The sequence below is a fragment of the Cherax quadricarinatus genome, chromosome 4 (genome assembly GCF_038502225.1).
Source record: "Cherax quadricarinatus isolate ZL_2023a chromosome 4, ASM3850222v1, whole genome shotgun sequence".
Classification (NCBI taxonomy): domain Eukaryota; kingdom Metazoa; phylum Arthropoda; class Malacostraca; order Decapoda; family Parastacidae; genus Cherax; species Cherax quadricarinatus.
The window spans coordinates 8,310,212-8,330,988 of NC_091295.1; the positions used below are offsets into that span (position 1 = coordinate 8,310,212).

At 42.9% G+C, this 20,777-nt stretch overlaps 1 protein-coding gene across 2 annotated transcripts in view; it reads right to left on the bottom strand.

Moving 5' to 3' along the window:
• Nucleotides 1-14,158: 14,158 nt before the first annotated feature.
• LOC128705257 (uncharacterized) overlaps nt 14,159-20,777 on the bottom strand; it is a 71,888-nt gene continuing 65,269 nt past the window's right edge. The window contains exons 2-3 of one of the 2 annotated variants that reach the window (XM_070094276.1): nt 16,858-17,390; nt 14,159-15,945 (exon numbers count right to left, since the gene is read on the bottom strand). In XM_070094276.1, the coding sequence (XP_069950377.1) occupies nt 15,582-15,945; nt 16,858-17,378 (885 nt within the window). In that variant the 5' untranslated portion in view covers nt 17,379-17,390 and the 3' untranslated portion in view covers nt 14,159-15,581. The remainder of the gene's footprint in view (nt 15,946-16,857; nt 17,391-20,777) is intronic. The other variant, XM_070094268.1, reaches the window with a different exon arrangement.

Consider the following 20,777-nt stretch of genomic DNA (forward strand, 5'->3'; position numbering starts at 1 on the left):
ACAAGGGCTGACCGATGTAAATGTTGTAACATACGAATATGAATGTCATCAGGCCCAGCTGCCGATGATCGGCAAGCTGAGAGCGTTGCCTCCAGTTCTTGAAGTGTAAAAGGCACATTATACTGTTCTTCTCTGAGAGAAGAAAAGTCCAAGGGTACTAACTCTCTGGCAGACTTTGAGGAAAGAAACGAGGGGCATAGATGGAGCCCTCGGGAAATACGGACCAGATGTGTGCCAAGTTCAATGGCAACGTCGAGAGGGTTTGCTATATCAACACCAGTGACCCGTAGAACAGGAGCCGGGTCAGGAGAGTATTTACCACTCAATTTCCTCACTTTTTTCCAGACTGCACTCATAGAAGAAGCAGAGGTGATGGTGGAAACAGTCTCGCCAACAAGTGCGTTTAGCTTCACGGATGACACGGCGAGCGATCGCACGCTTCTGCTTAAAATCAACAAGTCTCTCAGCGGTTCTATTGTACCGGTACCTGCCCCATGCAGCACGTTTCAAACGTACTGCACGAGCACAAGCAGGAGACCACCAAGGCATGCACTTCTGAGAATGCTTGCCTGAGGTTTGGGGTATAGAATGAGAAGCTGCGGTATAAACTGATGTCGAGAAGATGTGTAGGAGCTCATCAATGGAGGATGAAGAAGGAACCTCACTAAAAGCAGTGAGGTGTGAGTAAAGATCCCAATTTGCCCGATCAAATTGCCAGCGAGGGCTACGGAAAGGTGGTGAAGAGGAAGGAGAAGTAAGAATGATCGGAAAATGATCGCTGTCATGTAAGTCTGGTAGAACAGACCAGGTGAAGTCTAGTGCAGTGGAGGAAGAGCAGACTGATAGATCGATGCAAGAGAGAGTATGAGTACGAGGATCAAAATGGGTGGGAGTACCCGTATTTAAAACATGGAGGGGGTGAGAGGCGAGAAAAGCCTCCAACTGAATGCCACGCGAGTCACAATGAGACCCCCCCAGAGGAAATGGTGGGCATTAAAATCACCAAGTAACAGAAGTGGTGGTGGTAAGGATGAAACAAGAAAGGCAAAGTCTGGGATAGAAAATGCTCGAGAAGGAGAGAGATATAAAGAACATATTGTAAACCACTTATTCAAGTGGATACGGGCTGCAGTGTAATGCAGCGAGGTATGGACAAATAGTTGACAGTACGGAATATCATTGCGTAGAAGAAGGGCACTTTCATTAAAGGTCCCATCTGAGAAAGGATCCGAAGAATACAATAAATTATAGCCTGAGATAGGTTGGAAAACAGCCGAGTGTAATTTTGGTTCTTGTAAGCAAGCACCAACAGGGGAAAACCTGGAAAGCAACATCTGAAGCTCACCCCAATTACCCCTGAGGCCGCGGATATTCCACTGTAAATAGGCCATGATTGGCGATGAAGAAAATATCAGGAATCTGTAGGTAAAGGCACCTACGGACTAGAGGGGTTAGAAAAGTCAACGTGTGGTGGCATTGGAAGATGTTCAAGTAGCGAAGGAACGGAGCGTTGCGAAGAATGGGGTTGTGAAGATGGAGGAGAGGGAAGAGAAGGAACAGGAAGTGAATCAGTGTCCATTGAAGGTTTAGTCTCTGCAATATATTCTGAAATGGCTTCAAGTGTTTCTGAATTCAAAGATGTATGGGAGACCATATTGGAGATAGGAGGAGGAGGGTGAGTAAAGATTGGGACAGTAATGGACTGTACCAAAGTAGAGGGGGGGGGGAAAGTATAAGGGACTGGAGATGAAGTGTGGGGGGGGACAGAAGAGGCAGAAACCTGGGAGGTGGCAGAAGAGGGAGAAACTTGGGAGGGGACGGGGGTGGAAGGCATAGTACGAGGAGGAGGGTGAATCTCCACACTTGTAATAGAGCCAGAGAGAGGGGAAGAACTAGGTACAGAGACTGGAAAGGTAAAGTGTGGAGGTGGAAGAAGGGAAGGAAGGGGCAAAGAAGATTTGGGCAATGTGGATTTTTTGGACTTCTGAGTAGAGGGGCGATTGGTATTAGGTGTCGTACGAGGTCTTGTCGATACTGGGGCTTGTGAGGAAGGACGCGAAGATGTGAGAACAGACTGAGTTGTAGTCGGGACGTCAGAGCCAAGGACAGCAAAAGGATTAGATGCCGTAGTGGCTATGGGAGGGGTAACAACAGAGGAGGCTGCAGAAGATGGGACCCCAGAAGTGGGGGGACGTTTGGAAACACGAGAATAAGAAACATGGGGTAGTCTCCCTTGGAGGCGGAGATGAGTAACTGCCATAGCATAAGGGAGACCTTCTGCCTCTTTGAGGCAACGGATTTCACGTTCATTTAAGTAGACCTGGCAACGGCGGGAGTACGAAGGGTGAGCTTCATTACAATTAAGGCAAGATGGAGGTTGACTGCAAGATGTATTAGAATGGTCGTCGGCACCACAGACTGGGCATTCGGCCATAGATCTGCAATATTTCGCTGGGTGACCAAAACGCCAGCAATTTCTACATTGTTGCGGTGTAGGTATCACCTTTCGAACTTGTAACCGATGTCCCGCGACATATACAGAGGACGGGAGTTCTCGGCTGTCAAAAGTTAAACGAGCCACATTGCAAGGGTAACGTCTCCGCCCCCGGGCAGGAAGGACGTAAGTGTCTACTTTGAGGATTGGGAGATCCTGGAGTTCCAGCTGTTCAAAAATGTCATTGCCACATGACTGGAAATTCTGTTGGACTATGGTATGGGGCAGAATGACAGTACCACTACAAGAATTGAGAGAAAGATGTTTTTCAATAGTAATAGGAGTAGTATCGATATTCGAAAGGAGAGAAAGATCATGAGCTTGGGTAGCATTCTGGACAGTGACGATGCGCGTACCGCTCTTGAGAGCGTGAAATGAAATATCTCTGCCAACATGACGCAGGAGCGCTTTGCCAATACTATGGTCAGAAAGGTAGGCAGAAGAAGTTGGTCTTAAAGTAAAGAATTTAGTCCATTGTGTGGTCCAAAACTGAGCGTGGAGAGGGAGTGCTTGACGTGTCTGTCTTTTCCGAGTAGAATGGGAAGGTAACGAAGGAGCATCATCAGGAGATTGACGTTGGCGTTTAGGAGTAGGACCGGAGTTGGTCCGGCATGAAATGGGTGGGCGATTCGAAAATTGCCGTACCGTAGAGGGAGAAGCCGGAAGCATAGTCAAAGGAGAGCGGAGTTCAGACAAATCAAAGGAGTCAGTCGAAGCCCCGGTACCTGAAGCGGGTGAGGAAACAGCACCAGCAAGAGGTACAGGGGCATCAGGAGTGTCCGAAGAGTGGTCTAAACACAAGGCAGGGTCAGAATGGGGTGCGGTATCAAGAAGGGGCCCGGGGGTAGTGGTTTCATGGACTAGGGCTGCCATGGTTAGGTTACTCCTTTGCTTTTTGTTTTTAAGAAAAAAAAAGAAAGAAAAGAAAATAAAAATAAAAAAAAGAAAAAAAAAGGGGGGAGCGGGGAGGAATAGTTCCCAGGAGGAATGAAAGGGCCGGAAATCTCCCTCCGCGCCCAAGAGGACTCGACACCGCTAGTAGCGCAGATGCAGCATGGAACCCGTGCCATACCCTACCCTTCATGCCAGTAAACCAGCAATCCGGGATAGCAACCTCACATCTGCCGAGCTACCTCGGTGGACAAAAGAGAGGGCGGCCGGATATCCGCCACAAAGCATACCTCCTTCAGCCACCACCCCCGGAATCTGAAAGGTGGCTTCCAGAGATACACCCGTCGCCCAAAAGACACCCAAAGCTACTCCGGGATACCGGAGAGGGATCGGGACATCCCCAGGCAATCCAGATTCCACGGCAAACTACGCCACCACCAAGAACCTCAACGGAATGGGATGGACCCCGGTGTCCTTTCCCCTACCTAGGAACTAGCGTGCCTGTGGGAGAAATCACGAAGGCCAAAAAGAGGAAGGGCAAAAGGGAGGGGTGAGGAGGAGGAGGAGGAATGGAAAAAGGGGAGGATGGGGAGGATGGGATAGGGGAGGGGAGAATGGGGGGTAATTAGGTTCGGTCTGAGGAAGAAGACCGACAGGGCTAATTCCTCAGACCAAGAGCCTCTTCACCACGCCAAGGAGCCCCCCTTGAAGAGGATTAAAACCCTGAATGTGACATTCTGCAGGCATGTCCCGACTTTTTGAATTAAACCACGTCTCAGTAATGGCAAATACATCTATGTTACCTGCACTAGCAACTAGTCTCAACTCGTCCATCTTATTCCTAGCACTGCGACTATTTGTGTAATAAAAATTTAATGACCCTCCTCTCTCTTTACCCTTTCTGCTCCTTTCTGTTATTCCACTAAACCTATTACTGTCCTTGTCAATTAGTGCCACTGGCTTTCCAATATCCACCTCATTTTGCCTATTACTAGTTCTCCTAGTACTCATGTTACTAACCTGAGACTTCACAGTTTTCCCGCCAAAACCCATACCACTAACTATTCCTAGTTTAAAGACCTAACAGCTCCCTCCACTGCGTTGGCCAGTGCTCCCACCCCACACCTAGATAAGTGAACCCCATCCCTGGCATACATGTCATTTCTGCCATAGAAGAGGTCCCAGTTGTCAATGAATGTTACCGCATTTTCCTTACAGTATTTGTCCAGCCAGCAATTGACACCAATTGTTCTGGACAACCATTCATTTCCAACTCCTCTCCTTGGCAAAATGCCACATATGACAGGTTTCCCACCCTTCCTCCTAATTATCTCTATTGCTGACCTATACCTGCTAATCAGGTCCTCACTCCTACGTCTGCCAACATTGTTGCCTCCAGCACAGACAGATAATAGGATCGCTCCCATTACCTCTCATGATGTCATCCAGACGGCTAACAATATCTTTCATCCCAGCCCCAGGAAAAAACACTCTCTGTCTCCTACTCCTATCCTTCAAGCAGAATGCCCTATCCATGTACCTAATCTGGCTATCCCCAACAACAATGTTTTTACCTTCCTTGGCGTCGTCCGTCGTGATGCTCCGAGTAGTCGACTCACATTCGCCAGGTAGCATTACACCACTTGTAGAATTCGTCAAGACGTTCTCAATGGTCTTCGTTGGGGTTTCTAGGGATGTCTTACTCACGTCTGCCAATGCTTCTTTGGTGCTCGTTGTGGCATTCCCAGTAGAACACTCACATTCGTCAGGTAGCACCGAGAATGGGTTGGAAGTTTCCACGGTAGTCTTCTGGTTTCTCGTTGTTTCTGCCTCTCCAACCGTTTTCTTGATCTTCAGCTTGGTTCCATGTTGCCCGGCCACTGACCAAGCTCCCCTCTTAACCTGGGGACTCACAACAGAAGGATTACTATGAATCCTCTTGTTCTCCTCCGTTAATCGCCGTATCTCCATCTTAGCAACTCTGAGCTCTTCTCTCAGCTGCTGGTAAAGTTGCTCAAGAGAGGGCATCCTGGTACAGATTCACAGAGAGCAAACAAAACAGGTCTTCACAGAGCTAAGTACACGTCACCACTGAGCTAAGTACACGTCACCACTCGCTAAGTACACGTCACCACTTGCCAGGCCACTTTGCCAGGCGCCTGTATGCTGCAGCGGTTATTTGGTTGATGTGTGCCTCCGGTGATGTGCTCGGTGTGTGTGTGCGCTCACCTAGTTGAGGTTACAGGGGTCGAGTCGAAGCTCCTGGCCCCGCCTCTTCACTGGTCGCTACTAGGTCACTCTCCCTGAACAGTGAGCTTTATCATACCTCTGCTTAAAGCTATGTATGGATCCTGCCTCCACTACATCGCTTCCCAAACTATTCCACTTCCTGACTACTCTGTGGCTGAAGAAATACTTCCTAACATCCCTGTGATTCATCTGTGTCTTCAACTTCCAACTGTGTTCCATTGCTGCTGTGTCCCATCTCTGGAACATCCTGTCTTTGTTCACCTTGTCAATTCTTCTCAGTATTTTGTATGTCGTTATCATGTCCCCCCTATCTCTCCTGTCCTCCAGTGTCGTCATAAGAACATAAGAAAGAAGAAACACTGCAACAGGCCTACTTACCCATGCGGAGCAGGTCCATGTTCCCCCCCCCCGGATTAGACGAATGACCCACCCAGTCTGATCATCTCCACTCAAGGATGGAGCACTGCACCAGACCCAGCAGCACAAGCTAGTCAGGTCCAACTCCCACTCATGTATTTATCTAACCTATTTTTAAAACTACACAACGTTTTAGCCTGAATAACTGTACTCGGGAGTTTGTTTCACTCATCCACAACTCTATTACCAAACCAGTGCTTTCCTATATCCTTTCTGAATCTGAATTTTTCCAACTTGAAACCATTGCTGCGAGTCCTGTCTTGGCTGGAAATTTCCAGCACGCTATTTACATCCCCTTTATTTATTCCTGTTTTCCATTTATACACCTCGATCATATCCCCCTAATTCTACGTCTTTCGAGAGTGTAGATTCAGGGCCCTCAGTCTATCCTTATAGGGAAGATTTCTGATACATGGGATCATGAACGTTTTCCAGACCATTTATATCCATTCTGTAATACGGTGACCAGAACTGAGCAGCATAGTCTAAATGAGGCCTAACCAAGGATATATAGAGTTGAAGAACAACCTGAGGACTTCTATTATTTATACTTCTAGATATGAAGCCAAGAATTCTGTTAGCTTGAACATTAAAATGGTATAAAATACCGACAGGTTGTTAGGTAAGACACATATGCAACAGTTAGGTATCTTTATTATGAAACGTTTCGCCTACACAGTAGGCTTCTTCAGTCAAGTACAGAAAAGTTGATAGAAGCAGAAGATACTTGAAGACGATGTAATCAGTCCATCACCCTTAAAGTTTTGAGGTGGTCAGTCCCTCAGTCTGGAGAAGAGCATTCTCAGATTTGAGAGGGACCTGACCTCTCAACATCTGAGTTCTTACCTCTCCTAGTGGCCTACGTCTCACCTCTTGGCGCTATAAAAAGCTCCATCCTGTCACTTCTTCTCCATATTGTTTCATACTATGGAACAATGCTCTTCTCCAGACTGAGGGACTGACCACCTCAAAACTTTAAGGGTGATGGACTGATTACATCGTCTTCAAGTATCTTCTGCTTCTATCAACTTTTCTGTACTTGACTGAAGAAGCCTACTGTGTAGGCGAAACGTTTCATAATAAAGATACCTAACTGTTGCATATGTGTCTTACCTAACAACCTGTCGGTATTTTATACCATTTTAATGTTCATGTATATTGTGAACAAAGGTCCTAGTGCCGGTGATCCCTGTGGCACACCACTTACACTAAGTCCCCATTCTGATTTCTCTTCGTTTGTGCCTATCTGTCAGCTATGACTAGACCCCATGGAAATATAAACACACATGCAATATAATGTGATCCTTTATTGACAACGTTTCGCCCACACAGTGGACTCTTTCAAGTCACAAACAGATCTATCTGCGTGGAAGGTACGAGAGTATTTGTAGTCAGGTTGAGAATGCTACATGTGATGATCTACCGAGTGGGGTTATAGAGTCTAAAATCTTGGGTAGCTTGGAAGAGAGATTGGATAAGTATAAATGAATAGACCTTCTGTAGTGTTCCTCCATTCCTATGTTCTTATTTGGGATAGCAACATTTAATCAACTACAGAAACTCGAGACTTATCGCCACAGAAGACAACACTCAATACCGAAGAATCCTGGAATCATCACTTATCTTTATATCCGACAACTTCAACCAGAACAACGGCTTCTATAACATAGCTGAACCACTTGCCAAGAAACTTCTTCATCGCTATCCCACATAACATAGGAATGGAGGAACACTGCAGAAGGTCTATTCATATATACTTATCCAATCTCTCTTCCAAGCTACCCAAGATTTTAGACTCTAACCCCACTCGTTAGATCACATGTAGCATTCTCCACCTGACACAGCATTCTCAACCTGACTATAAAACTCTCGTACCTTCCACCCAGGTAGATCTGTTTGTGACTTGAAAAAGTCCACTGTGTGGGCGAAACGTTGTCAATAAAGGATCAGATTATATTGCATGTGTGTTTATATTTCCATCGTGTCGGTATTTTATGGTTGTTAAGACACATAGGCAACACTTAAGCAACTTTATTCCGAAACGTTTCGGTATTTTATACCATTTATTCCCATGACTAGACCCCGGGGAGAATTTGTCCTTCTGTATCACGTGCCGCTAATTTCTTCACGAGTCTCCCGAGTGGGAGCTTTTGTCTTGATCTACTTCCCCAAATCCACTATTAAAAAAATGTTAGTAAATTCGTAAGGCAAAACCACCTTTGCGAAACCGTGTGGAGATGTATTGAACAAATTTCATCTTCAATGGTGGCTCCGCATTGCATCCGCAATTACTGATCCGATCAACTTTTCCACAACTGGCCGTTTTTAGTTTGAAGCAAAGGAAATAAATGGTATAAAATACCGACACAATGGAAATATAAACACACATGCAGTATAATGCGATCCTTTATTGACTACGTTTCGCCCACACAGTGGGCTTTTTCAAGTCACAAACAGATGTTTGTGTTTATATTGCATATGTGTCTATATTTCCATTGAAGCAAAGGACCTATCTCCCGCCTTGTAAATGGGTATCACAATTATTTTCTAATTATCCGGTACAATACCCGAATATTATTCTGCCGGATGATCTAAAGAGACCAGATAATGCTGTCTGCCTCTTTTCTTTAGAGCTTTGACAACATCTCGTCGAGGAAGAGCGAAGTAGTTTCAGTCTATCAAGTTGTCTGAGGACATGTCATTAGTAACTTTGGTCTTGCATAATTTATTCTGATCTCTGGGATTTCATTTTCTGTAAAAACAAAGAGGAAATAAGTGTTAAAAGTTGTATATATTTCTGTCACTAACGGTAAGCTGACCCGAGTTATATTTAAGTAGGCCTAACTATCCCTTAATCTTATTCCTGTTGTTAGGTAAGACACATATGCAACAGTTAGGTATCTTTATTTCGAAACGTTTCGCCTACACAGTAGGCTTCTTCAGTCGAGTACAGAAAGGTTGATAGAAGCAGAATCTGAAAGAATCAGAATCTCCACGACTATGGTGCTGTTCGCACCTACTCCTAGGTTGAGGGACTGATTACCTCATCTTCTGTACATAGTTCTACTGTCTTCAAGTTATGTCCTAGAATTTGTATTGATAAAGCCACTGGATGGCGAAACGTCTACAATAAAGATACCCAGATGTTGCACAAGTGTCTTACTCTCATCTTGTCGGTATTATATACCATTCGTACACAACAGCGTATCCTGCCAATCTCATGATAATTCCTAATTAAGTTACCCATGACCATACTACTCAGGTAGTTCCTTAGACCCATATTTCCTGCAGCAAACAAGTTTTAGTATCATTATTAGGGTAATTCCATGATATATTGAAACTTGGTGATTTGTGGTCGCTTTCTCCAATCTCTTCATCAACTTCTCGATCATTTATCTGAGATTCCTTGATTATCAGAGCCAAGTCAAAGAGGTATTATCTCTAGTTGGTCTAGACAAAATATTTAAAAAAAAGTCTCTTGGAAATAGCCCATTTTCGTATCTTAATTATTATTATCAAAAAGAAGCGCTAAGCCACAAGGGCTATACAGCTTCGTATCCTAATGCCTTAGCAATTTGGTCCCAAAGAAGTTTACCGTGATCACCATCCACGTTTTGGGGTCTATAAATAACACTAAGATTAGGTTTTCATGCCATGCAAGAAACTGAAGCTCCGTCCTTCCACCTTCATAATGTTTGATACTACAATTTAAAATTTCTCTAACATACACAGCAATTCCGCCATTTTATGTAGACTCATTCAGCTGTGAAATAATTTATACCCCTGTATATGGCATTCAACAGACATGTCCCTCTCTGAGTCAACCAGGTTTTACTTATTACAATAATATCTACGATTCCTCGTCTTGCAATCGATTTTAGTTCGTTTATTTTATTTCCTGTGCACAGGCTATTAGTAAAGTAGATGCTGAGGAAGTTTTCGCCTTGCTTATTTCCTCTCTGTTTATAGACCAATTTCAATGTTTTTAACAGTTACCATTTTATAAGCTACCCTGCTTTATGAACATTGTCCTAATATTTCTGGGCAATTTTTGCTCTACCTGTTCCTAGTATCGCGGCCCCTTTGTTTCCCCTACACACTATCTCTGTCATCTATCAGCTTAAAAGTTTTCAGACAATTTAGTAATGGCTCCCTCGACTGAAAAGGTTAATGTTATCACCCATACACCAGAGAGATGCATTCCATCCATTAATCAATAATGAATGTGGTGCATCCATTACTGATAAATGGATGCACATCCATCCCGGTAAGCCAACGGAAGGCCTCGGCCAGATGACCCTAAGCTCCAGCTGCGGGTCATCATATAAACAAGACTCGCGTCAGGAAACACTTGTCCTGTTTCCTGACCTTGCATACACAGATTAAACAAATTATCCAAGTTGTCAATTAATGTTGTTCCAAGTTCCTTGCAGCGCTTGTTTAGCCAGTAATGTACACCAGTTGCCCTAGACATCTATTTAATGCAAAAATGCTACATATGATCGGAATTCCTTCCTTTGAGCTAATTAGACTAACAGCTCAATAACTCTGTGTAGAGCTTGATAAAGCTCTATACCAAGAGAAACGTTGTCTCAATAATAGCTTGCTCTACAGTTTATCATTTCTTCAGTGATGTCGGCAGTACATTTAAACAATCCATACATTCAATCAGTGGTTGCTTGGCTAACATCGCCGCCACACAAGACTCCAGAAATACGTGTCATCTCTAGTAACCACCTCACGTCTCAGCATGTAAAACAAGACCTCTAGAAATACGTGTCATCTCTCCTAACCGCCTCTCGCCTTAGCATATCACTGGGCTAAAATCCTAAGTAATAAATAAACGACCTCATCAGTTAGCAAGGGAGCTATGAATTCATCATTGTTCTAATCTTCACTGAGGATGCACAAACCAGGTAGGAGGCAATCATCAGCCTACAGACACACGAGAAGAAAGTCGAAACAGCGTAAATTTTTTATTGTAGCCCAGCTGCTCTTAAGGGAAGCTTAATAAATCATTCTTAAAAGAAAAACGTAAGCTCTTTTGCGCCCCTTTTTCACCACGACACGCAGTGTACTACCACTTCCTGCTGATACAACACGTCTGATGATATTCACAATACGCCTGCTGATACTCACAACACACTGATACAGCACATCTGCTGATACTCATACATACATGCTGGTACTCAACATACCTGCTTATGCTCACAAAACTGCTGATACAACACACCTGCTTATACAAAACATTTGCCGATACTCACAGCACACTTGTTGATACTTATATCACACCTACTGATACTCACAGAACTGCTGATACAACACCAGCTCATACAACACACCAGAAACGCCATACCTGCTGATAGTCACAAAGCTGTTGATACAACACCTGATACACACTTGCTGATGCAACATACTAACTTACACAAAACACCTGTTGATCCAACAAACCTGCTGATACTCACAATACACCTAATACTCACAATACACCTAATACAATTCGTCAATATTCATAACACACCTGCTGATACCAGCAACACCTACACAATCACAATACATCTGCTGATACTCGCAACACACCTGATACCAGCAATACACATGTTGATACCTACCACTAACACTTGGTGCTTACCATGAACACACCTGCTGATACTCACCAGCATCATATCTGTTGATACCAGCAACACACCTGTTGATACCAGCAACACACCTGTTGATACTCACCAACACACCTGTTGATACCAGCAACACATCTGTTGATATTCACCATCAACACACCTGTTGATACTTACCAGCAATACACCTGATGATACCAGCAACACACCCTGCTGATACCAGCAACACACCCTGCTGATACCAGCAACACACCCTGCTGATACCAGCAACACATCTGTTGATACCAGCAACACATCTGTTGATACCAGCAACACCTGTGATTTATTATAATGAAAAGAAGCGCTAAACCTACAAGGGTCAGCAACACCTGAGAACTTTCTTTGGGAGACAATATATTCACGAAAAAACTAATTCCGTAGGGGTCATATAATGCCAAGGTTAAAAAAAGGCGACCAGGTTTGATCTCAGGGAAGGGTAGCTCATGCCTTGGATCAAGAGCCTTTCACCATCCTGAAGGGGAGTAACATTGGTAGAATAGCAGAGAATAATAACGATATATCCACGTCCATAACTTTTCGCCTTTAAGTAATTTTTTTCCTGCGAGGTTGAGATTTTTCCTGTTCGGTTAGATATTTTATTGCTAGGCTAGAATTTTTCCTAGGCTAAAAAAAATATCCTCGTGGAAATAAATCTGTTTTGCTAGGCTAGATTTTTTTTTCCTACGAGGCTAAAAAAAATTCACAATGAGCCAGAATTTGTCTTGTTCGGCAAGATGTATTACTGCTGGGCTAAAACAAAACTTTTTCCTGCTGCACTAGAATTTTTTCCTAAGCTAGAATTTACCAAATAATTCAAATAGTTACGGTTTTCTCATCGATGACAACCAGTTACTCTTCAACAGTGCTATATGGTAGACACAATACATAACATTAACTCCATTCACCTTTCCACTCGTTCATGATCACGTGACCAGCCTTCAGCACCTTTGTTTGAAGTGTTTTGCCTACTTCTTTCACCTCTGTTCCTAGTATCTCCTTTCCTCGTAAATTATTTCTCATGTCTTCTCATCTCGCCAGCGTACATATCTTCCCAATCCTCTTTCCCTAATTTTCCTTCACCTTGTGATCTAGAACTCACAGGTAAGGGCCCCCAAGGGGTAAGGAGGAAGCGAGGACAGATGAAGAATAGGTGCAGGAGAGGAATAGGTTACAGAAAAGGAAAAAGAAGAGTCGGGTGATCTCCCCATGCGAGCGGTCACCTGCCTCACGTCCTCAGAGGTCCTCACCACCTAACGTCATCCCGAGATAAATGGTTTTATATTGATTTCTGCGAAGAGTTCATGGCAAAATAAAACATTGAGTGGTACTATTCGCATCAACAACCATCGATCGTATCGTGAGTTTCCGACACTGTTAAAACCACCGGAGTTATCTAAAATTTTGTTCTCTTTGTGGACAAAAACAAAGGTACGCCTTTATTTGGACAACGTTTCGCTCTAGGACGAAACGATATGCAAACGTTGCCCACCTAAAATACTCTGTCAGGGCTGCGCATTATGTACTTTTCAAAGACTATGACAACGAACTTTTAACGCATTCAGAATAACTGTTTTGGGGAAGTTGCAATTGTTACAGACTGGCGCCAGACTGCGGACTCGCAATACAAGGTACAACACGGAATGAAATTGTCAACATAATGCATGCATATGTCGTGCCGATAGGTAAAACTTGGTATTTTGGCTTAAATAACAACGTTCTTCTTGCCGAATAAGGCAAGCGAAAATTTGTGTATGGAATAATTTCGCAAAAATCATTCTGAACCTAACGAAAAAAATTTCATTGTGTTTGTTTATTAAATTACTGTAAACTTATCTAAAATAAATTTAGATGAATTAGACTAAATTAAATTGAGCTTGTTGTAATAAGGTTAGGTAAGTTTTCTAAGGTTCTTTTGGTACAAAATTTTTACTTTTTATATTAACATAAATGGAAACAATAAATCTTTTTAAACGTATAAGAGAAAATTTTAGAAAGTAGTTAATTTTAAACGAGTTCTTGCTAATTGACCAGTTTTACCTATTCGACACGACATATATATATCGTACCGATTAAGCCGAACCGGTGAGTTTGGCCTATGAATGAAAATTTAATTGTGCCATAAATCAGCGGAAATCAGTTCGAACATAACTAAAAAATAAATATCTTTGATTTTAATATTAAATAAATTTAAACTAAACTATCCTTTACATATCAGAATTTAGCTAAAAAAAATATAGCGCTAATTTAAGTTAGGTTTCAAAGTTAGTTTGGTCCAAAAAGAAAACAATGAAAAAAAATATCTATCAATCTGTAACAAAATTTTCGCAAAAGTCCAATTGTTAAGGGAGTTCGGCTTGTAAGGCACGACAAATTATATATATATATATATATATATATATATATATATATATATATATATATATATATATATATATATATATATAATCATACTGAATAGGCCAAATTGGTCAATTAGCAAGAACTCATTTAAAGTTAAGTCCTTTCTAAAATTTTCTCTTATACGTTTTGAAGATTTTTTTCACTTATGTTAATATAAAAAAAATATAATTTTGTAACGAAAGAACCTTAGAAAACTTACCTAATCTTATTATAACAAGGGCAATTTAATTTAGCCTAATCCAATTAAATACATTTTAGACAAGTTTACAATAAATTTAATAAACAAACACAATGATATATATTTTTGCCGTTAGGTTCTGAATGATTTTTGTGAAATTATTGCATACACAAATTTTCACTTGCCTTATTCGGCAAGAAGAGCGTTGCTATTTAAGTCAAAATCGCAAATTTTACCTATCGGCAAGACATATACACTCAAATGTTGAACATAGTAAGGAACTTGACTCGGTCCATTCACTCGCTCCCATTCCCACACGACTTGTGTACATATTGTCGTGTACATATTGTCGTGTACATATTGTCGTGTACATATTGCGTCGTGTACACACTGCGTCGTGTATACCTTCTCTGACACGTTCACTGGCTGACATTAGGTAAATGTAATGGGTGCGAAGATTAATCCTAATTGTATAAAACTACACGATCAAAAATTCTGCCATTTTATAGGCTCTCACTTGAAACAACTTGACGAGACAACACTGAGGAAAGTCAGACTAAGCAAGACCTTATGGAGAAAATAAGGTCAGAAGATTGGAAAAGGAGGGGGGGGGGGGGGAATAAAGCAGGACTTGCCGAGTAAGCGCCAAATAAGACGTCTAGAAATAAGTGTGGAACCTGCCAGGCTGTAAATTGCCTAGGAAAATGATTTAACTTGAATATACGTGGCCAAAGAATGAAGAAAACTGGTTTTTTCATTTGCTATAGGAAAATATAAATAATAATGAAATAAAGATAATAAAATAAAGATACTACTACTAATAAAAATAATGATAATAACTGGCAGTAGCAGTTAGGTTGAGGAGGGAAGTTATTTAACAGTTGGTAGCATCATATCACGAGGCTTCATCACAGTCTCCTGCAGGTACACATTGTGTCTTCAGTATCACACATCCATGAGACTCACACACGCTCGTTAGGTCTATGTAATAAAGCCTTTGAGTTCCTCAATAACCTCAAGCTAAATTGCGAATTAGAAATGGTTCTTTGTGGCTAATCACTAAAGATTTATTATTTTCACAAATTCCATTATTCAGTTTTTGCATTCCTTATGGATAATTCGGCTAATGAATTTCTTTACTTAAATATTATTCAATTCACCTTTGTCTCCAAATAAAAATAAATATTACACGTATTTCAATACGTATAAAATAATGGATTTTTGTCATTTCTGACCCAATTACGATTAGTTGCATGTTACGCACAGCACCTCACGTTTTGTAATTAACCACAGCGTGTCAGTGCTGGGTCCGGGGCCGCAAAAATTGGTTTATCATCTCAAACAAGTCTTCATTACGGTCAATGATATTAGAGGTCTCCCGCACCATCTCCTCCTCCCGAGGGAAGCTGCTCGGTGTAGCAGGTGGTCGGGACACTGGTGCCACCTCCATCGATGCTTCGCTGCTGCTTTGCGGACCGCTGCCTCGTTGAAACTCTCTTTGTTGCTGCTGCTCACGCGTCAGTTTCTGTTGCTCTGCCATGTAATACTGCCGTTTCCGCGTGATTTCGCACTTTTCACAGTTGTGATTTTCTCGGTAAGGGCAGTACCACTTGTGGCCCTTCACCTCGACGTATATACCATGGTTGGCACACATACGACACCTGCAACAAATACCACCTGGTTATTTTTCATATGTGGGTAGGTAGACGTATTGAAATTTGAAGAACGCTTCCACCGTCTACATCATTTAGTGCATGACAATTAAAAATAAACAGAAAACAAATTAGCATTAAAAAATAAACTAGCATGAATACAGTTACACTAAGTTAAAAAAAATAGCATTAAAAATTCCATTAGGCTGTTAATGTAAAAATATTCTCCTAAAAGCTCTCTGAGATCCCTACGGGCACCCCGGTAATTATTTCAACCACGATAGCAAAGGCCTAAGTCGTTGGCAATTAAAATGTGTTCCACCGTCAGGTGCACACTACAAAGTATACAGGAAGCAGAAGCACCTGCAAACAGGTGGCTATGGGCGAGATGTGGGTGTACTTGATCCTAAGTCTACACAGATTCATTTTAAAGTGGCGATTCCTGCTGAACAAAGATCAAACACCCACGTCCTGCCGAACTCTGTACAACTTGCTGCCTGTTCTTAAGGCCCACCGGGCCCATGAATTCTCTAAGGCAGAGGTCTGCTATAAAGCCAGTTCGTTTTACAGTCTTTCCCTCAGCACCTGCCCTTAACTTCCCGGGCACCAAAACAACTCCACATCCTAGTGTCGCGCCTGGAATCAAGTTAGCCACTCTGGGTCTCTTGGACACAGGGTTGCACAAGTGGAGGATACTTTTTCAGTTTGTAATCATTATTGGTGAATACAGGGTAAGGAGTAGCACCACTTCCTTGGATGAAGAGCTTTCACCGGCATCAATGCATCCCCTACTCCTCTGAACGTTTAAATATAAATTAATTTTTTTTTGCGGTAGATCAATCACTATTAACAGCGTTTAATTAATCCATATTATATACAGGAAGAACGTAGTTTGATGTTAGAAAATAAGGTAATTATTACCGTTGTTTTCGTTTGCCTTTCTTCCTCCCGTCGTCATCATCAGCAGTAGATGGTAAGGGAGGGCTGTCGGAAGTAGTGGCCGTCGCAAAGTCTGTCGGACTGAAGCCTTCCTGGACCAGAGTGCCATACCCGGTGGGGCTTTGACTGCCGGAGGTGGTGGGACAGGGGTAGTCACCGTGGTACTGATGAACATTCGGGCTGTCAGGGGGCACATACTCCCCTGGAGATCTAGAGGACACACAGCCCCCTGGAGATCTGGGGGGGACATAGCCCCCTGGAGATCTGGGGGGGACATAGCCCCCTGGAGGCATATAGCCCCCAGGAGAGCTGGGGGTTACGTAGCCCTCGGAAGAACCAGAGTAGCGCCCATAGTCGCCTCCATAACCATAAGACTCCTGCACTACCTTGGGCTCTGGTGGCTGCTGCTCTACAGACGATTCTTCCACATCAGTTGTGTCGGTCAGGACAATTCCCCGACCACCATTGAAAAAATCGAATTTCTTCTTAGGCGCCATAGCCATGATGCACGAGTTCTGCAAAGGTTAAATACATTTATTAAAACAAACTATGCAGAAGAATTTCATTAAATTACTTGCAAATATTTGAGCCTTCATGAAAAAGTGGGGTATAGTCTAACATGAACACTTTAGTAAAATACCTAATCACCTTGACGATAGTGGTACGCTGGGTATCAAGTGGGTAGTGGTTAGGGTTGATATCGCTGACGACACAAAACAAGCAATATAACATCGTTTACCAAAATGAGGCAGGCTAGGATTCAACCCCACGACACGTTGTCCCGCCTCAAGAGGCCACACGACGTACTTGTCACCTTACCATCTGAGCCATCGATCCTACACAGGATCGATCCTACACAAGATCGATCCTACACGGGATCGATGGCTCAGATGGTAAGGCGACATGTACGTTGTGTGGCCTCTTGAGGCGGGACAATGTGTCGTGGGGTCGAATCCTGGCCTGCCGCAGTTTGGTAAATGATTCAAAACCACTTGTTTCGTAGTTTCATTGCTATACAGACTGTTTGTGGAGGCAAAGCAATATATTTGGATGAGGATGCCATTAAACTTTAAAGAAAATTTTGGTATGCTAATATCGTGGTCCGAAAAGTAGCAGACGCAATTCGTTGTGGAAAAGTGCAAAGTCCTAATCATCGGGAATGAAAATAACCTTTACACCTAAAATGTAGGTGAAGTAAAGCTTGACCAAGACTATCTGAATTTAGATCAGGAAGTACTATATAAGTAACATGGGGTCAAAGATTTTTCTACAGCTCTATACATCATTAACAAGACATTGCCTAGGTTATGCGTCTCATTCTTAGTCTCCAGTTGGTGGATCATTAAATCAAAAGGATAAAATACCATGTTGATAAAGAAAGCACATGCGCAACACCTGGGTATCTTAAGTGAAAGATGTTCCGCCCCACATGGGGCTCTATCAAGAGGCATGAAGATGGATACATATATACATACCGGAGCCAATGAAAGGGATGTAGAGATGCATCCGTAGTATATGGAGCCACGTGGGTGGAGCCAACTAGTAGATCAAGCCCATGAGTAAAAGATAGAGATCCATCTGAATAAAAACCCCAGATAAAAACTTTTGTTTTAGAGGGACTTTTGCCCTGTCTTACTCATAAGGTTGCTCTATCAAGCAACTTAAGGAGCTGAGAGTGACTTGGCTTGAGAGACGGTGATTAACTGAGAAAAACAGAGGATTCGTAGTAATCCTCCTGTTATGAACCCTCAGGTCAAGAAAGGAAGTTGGACAGTGGAACGAAGTTGAGGATAGAGAAGACGGATGGAGAGGTACAAATGACGAAGAACTAGGAAATTGCTGTGGAAACTTCGAACCCATTTTCCGTGCTACCTGATGAATAAGTGTTTCTGGGAACGACACAACGAAGAACACTAAGGAAGGTAAGAACATTGTGCTTGTTTGGGACAGTCAGATTAGGTAAATAGATAGGACCTTTTACTTGAAGGATAGGTGTAAGAAACAGCGTTTGCTTTCCTGGGCCTGGGATGGAGGATATTGTTAGCCGGCTTGACAACATGAATGGTAATAGGATCAATCATATTATCTGCCTCAGCGCTGGGGGCAATGATGTAAGCAAGCGCAGAAGTAAGGATTTAGTTAGAAGGGATAGGACAGCAATAGACATAATCAGGAAGGAAATGAGCCCTGTTGTATGCGGCATTTTGCCTAGAAGGAATGTTGGAAATGAATGGCTGTCCAGAGCAATTGGTATTAATTGTTGGCTGGACAAATACTGTAAGGATAATTCACTACCATTCATTAACAACCAGGACCACTTCTACGGCAGAATTGACACATAAGAAAGGGTGGAGTTCACTTACCCAGGGTAGTTGATGGTGTTGTTAGGGCTTTAAACTAGGATTAATTAGAGGTATGGGTTTAAGAAAGGAAAATGATGAGTGTCGAAATGTTGGTTTAGGCTTTAATATCACGAATCTTAAGAATAACAGTTATCAAGTAACATTGGGTAATGATAACAGAAACTGTGGTCGCAACACCAACATTACGGGGCGGGTCAAGACGTTCGTCTGGTGGTCGACTATAATACTTTTTCTTCTGTACCATTAAAAGAACGTAATTCCATGAAAACGGTCGCGCAAGTCTCGAGTTTACGAACAACTTTATTTCAGTTTCATTTCGAGAAGAATTTTTGTTCTTGCGTGTCAGAAAATTGTGAATGGTACTGACTTGAGAATTACAGTGACTCCTGGTTACGGCAGTAAAGTGGAAAGTGTCTTGTAACGCGGATGTTGTCACAGATGACAGGCTCAGTGAAACTTTGGTCCTGTTAAGGGACCGAGACCACCCAAAGCTTGAGTACTGATCCTCTCGTGAAAAAAAAAAAATGACGCATATCACACAATAAAGACTAAATACTCACAAGGTCTGAAAATTTTTGATACCAAAACACCATTTTAGAAACAATTTTTTCTGGTTTTGCTCTTACATTATAAAACTTACACTAAATACTTTCCCCGGTGATCGAGGCCTCGCCGGTTATTTCATGCAAGACATCTTGATGCACCACGCAAAGTTCGATCATTCATCAAGATTCCTCGTCTTTCCGGGCAGGAGTGTAGACCAGGTCACACCAGGAGGGTGTGTGATACTCTACCGTCCTTCCAGGCAGGAGTGTAGACCAGGTTACACCAGGAGGGTGCTTGATGCTCTACCGTTCTTTCCAGGCAGGAGTGTAGACCAGGTTACACCAGGAGGGTGCTTGATGCTCTACCGTCCTTCCAGGCTGGAGTATAGACCAGGTCACACCAGGAGTGTGCGTGATACTGTACCGTCCTTCCAGGCTGGAGTGTAGACCAGGTCACACCAGGAGTGTGCGTGATACTCTACCCAGAGTGTCCCACAAAAGTACAACAGTTGCCTACGATACTTACTACAATACTTATTGTGACCTAACTCTACTTCTGCTGAGACTAATACAACTTGTCAAACACAGTGGCCACAAATTTCTCTCTCTCTCTCTCTCTCGCACGCGCGCGCACACACGCACGCACGCACACACACACGCGCGCACACACGCACGCACACACACGCACGCACGCACACGCACGCACGCACACTCAGATGACTCAGATGAGCCACAGGGATGTTAGGAAGCATTTCTTCAGTCATAGAGTGGTCAGGGAGTGGAACAGTCTGGCGAGCGATGTAGTGGAAGCAGGAACCATACATAGCTTTAAGACGAGGTATGATAAAGCTCATGGAGCAGGGAGAGAGAGGACCTAGTAGCTTTCAGTGAAGAGGCGGGGTCCAGGAGCCGAGTCTCGACCCCTGAAACTACAATTAGGCGAGTACACACACACACACACACACACACACACACACACACGGACACACAGGAA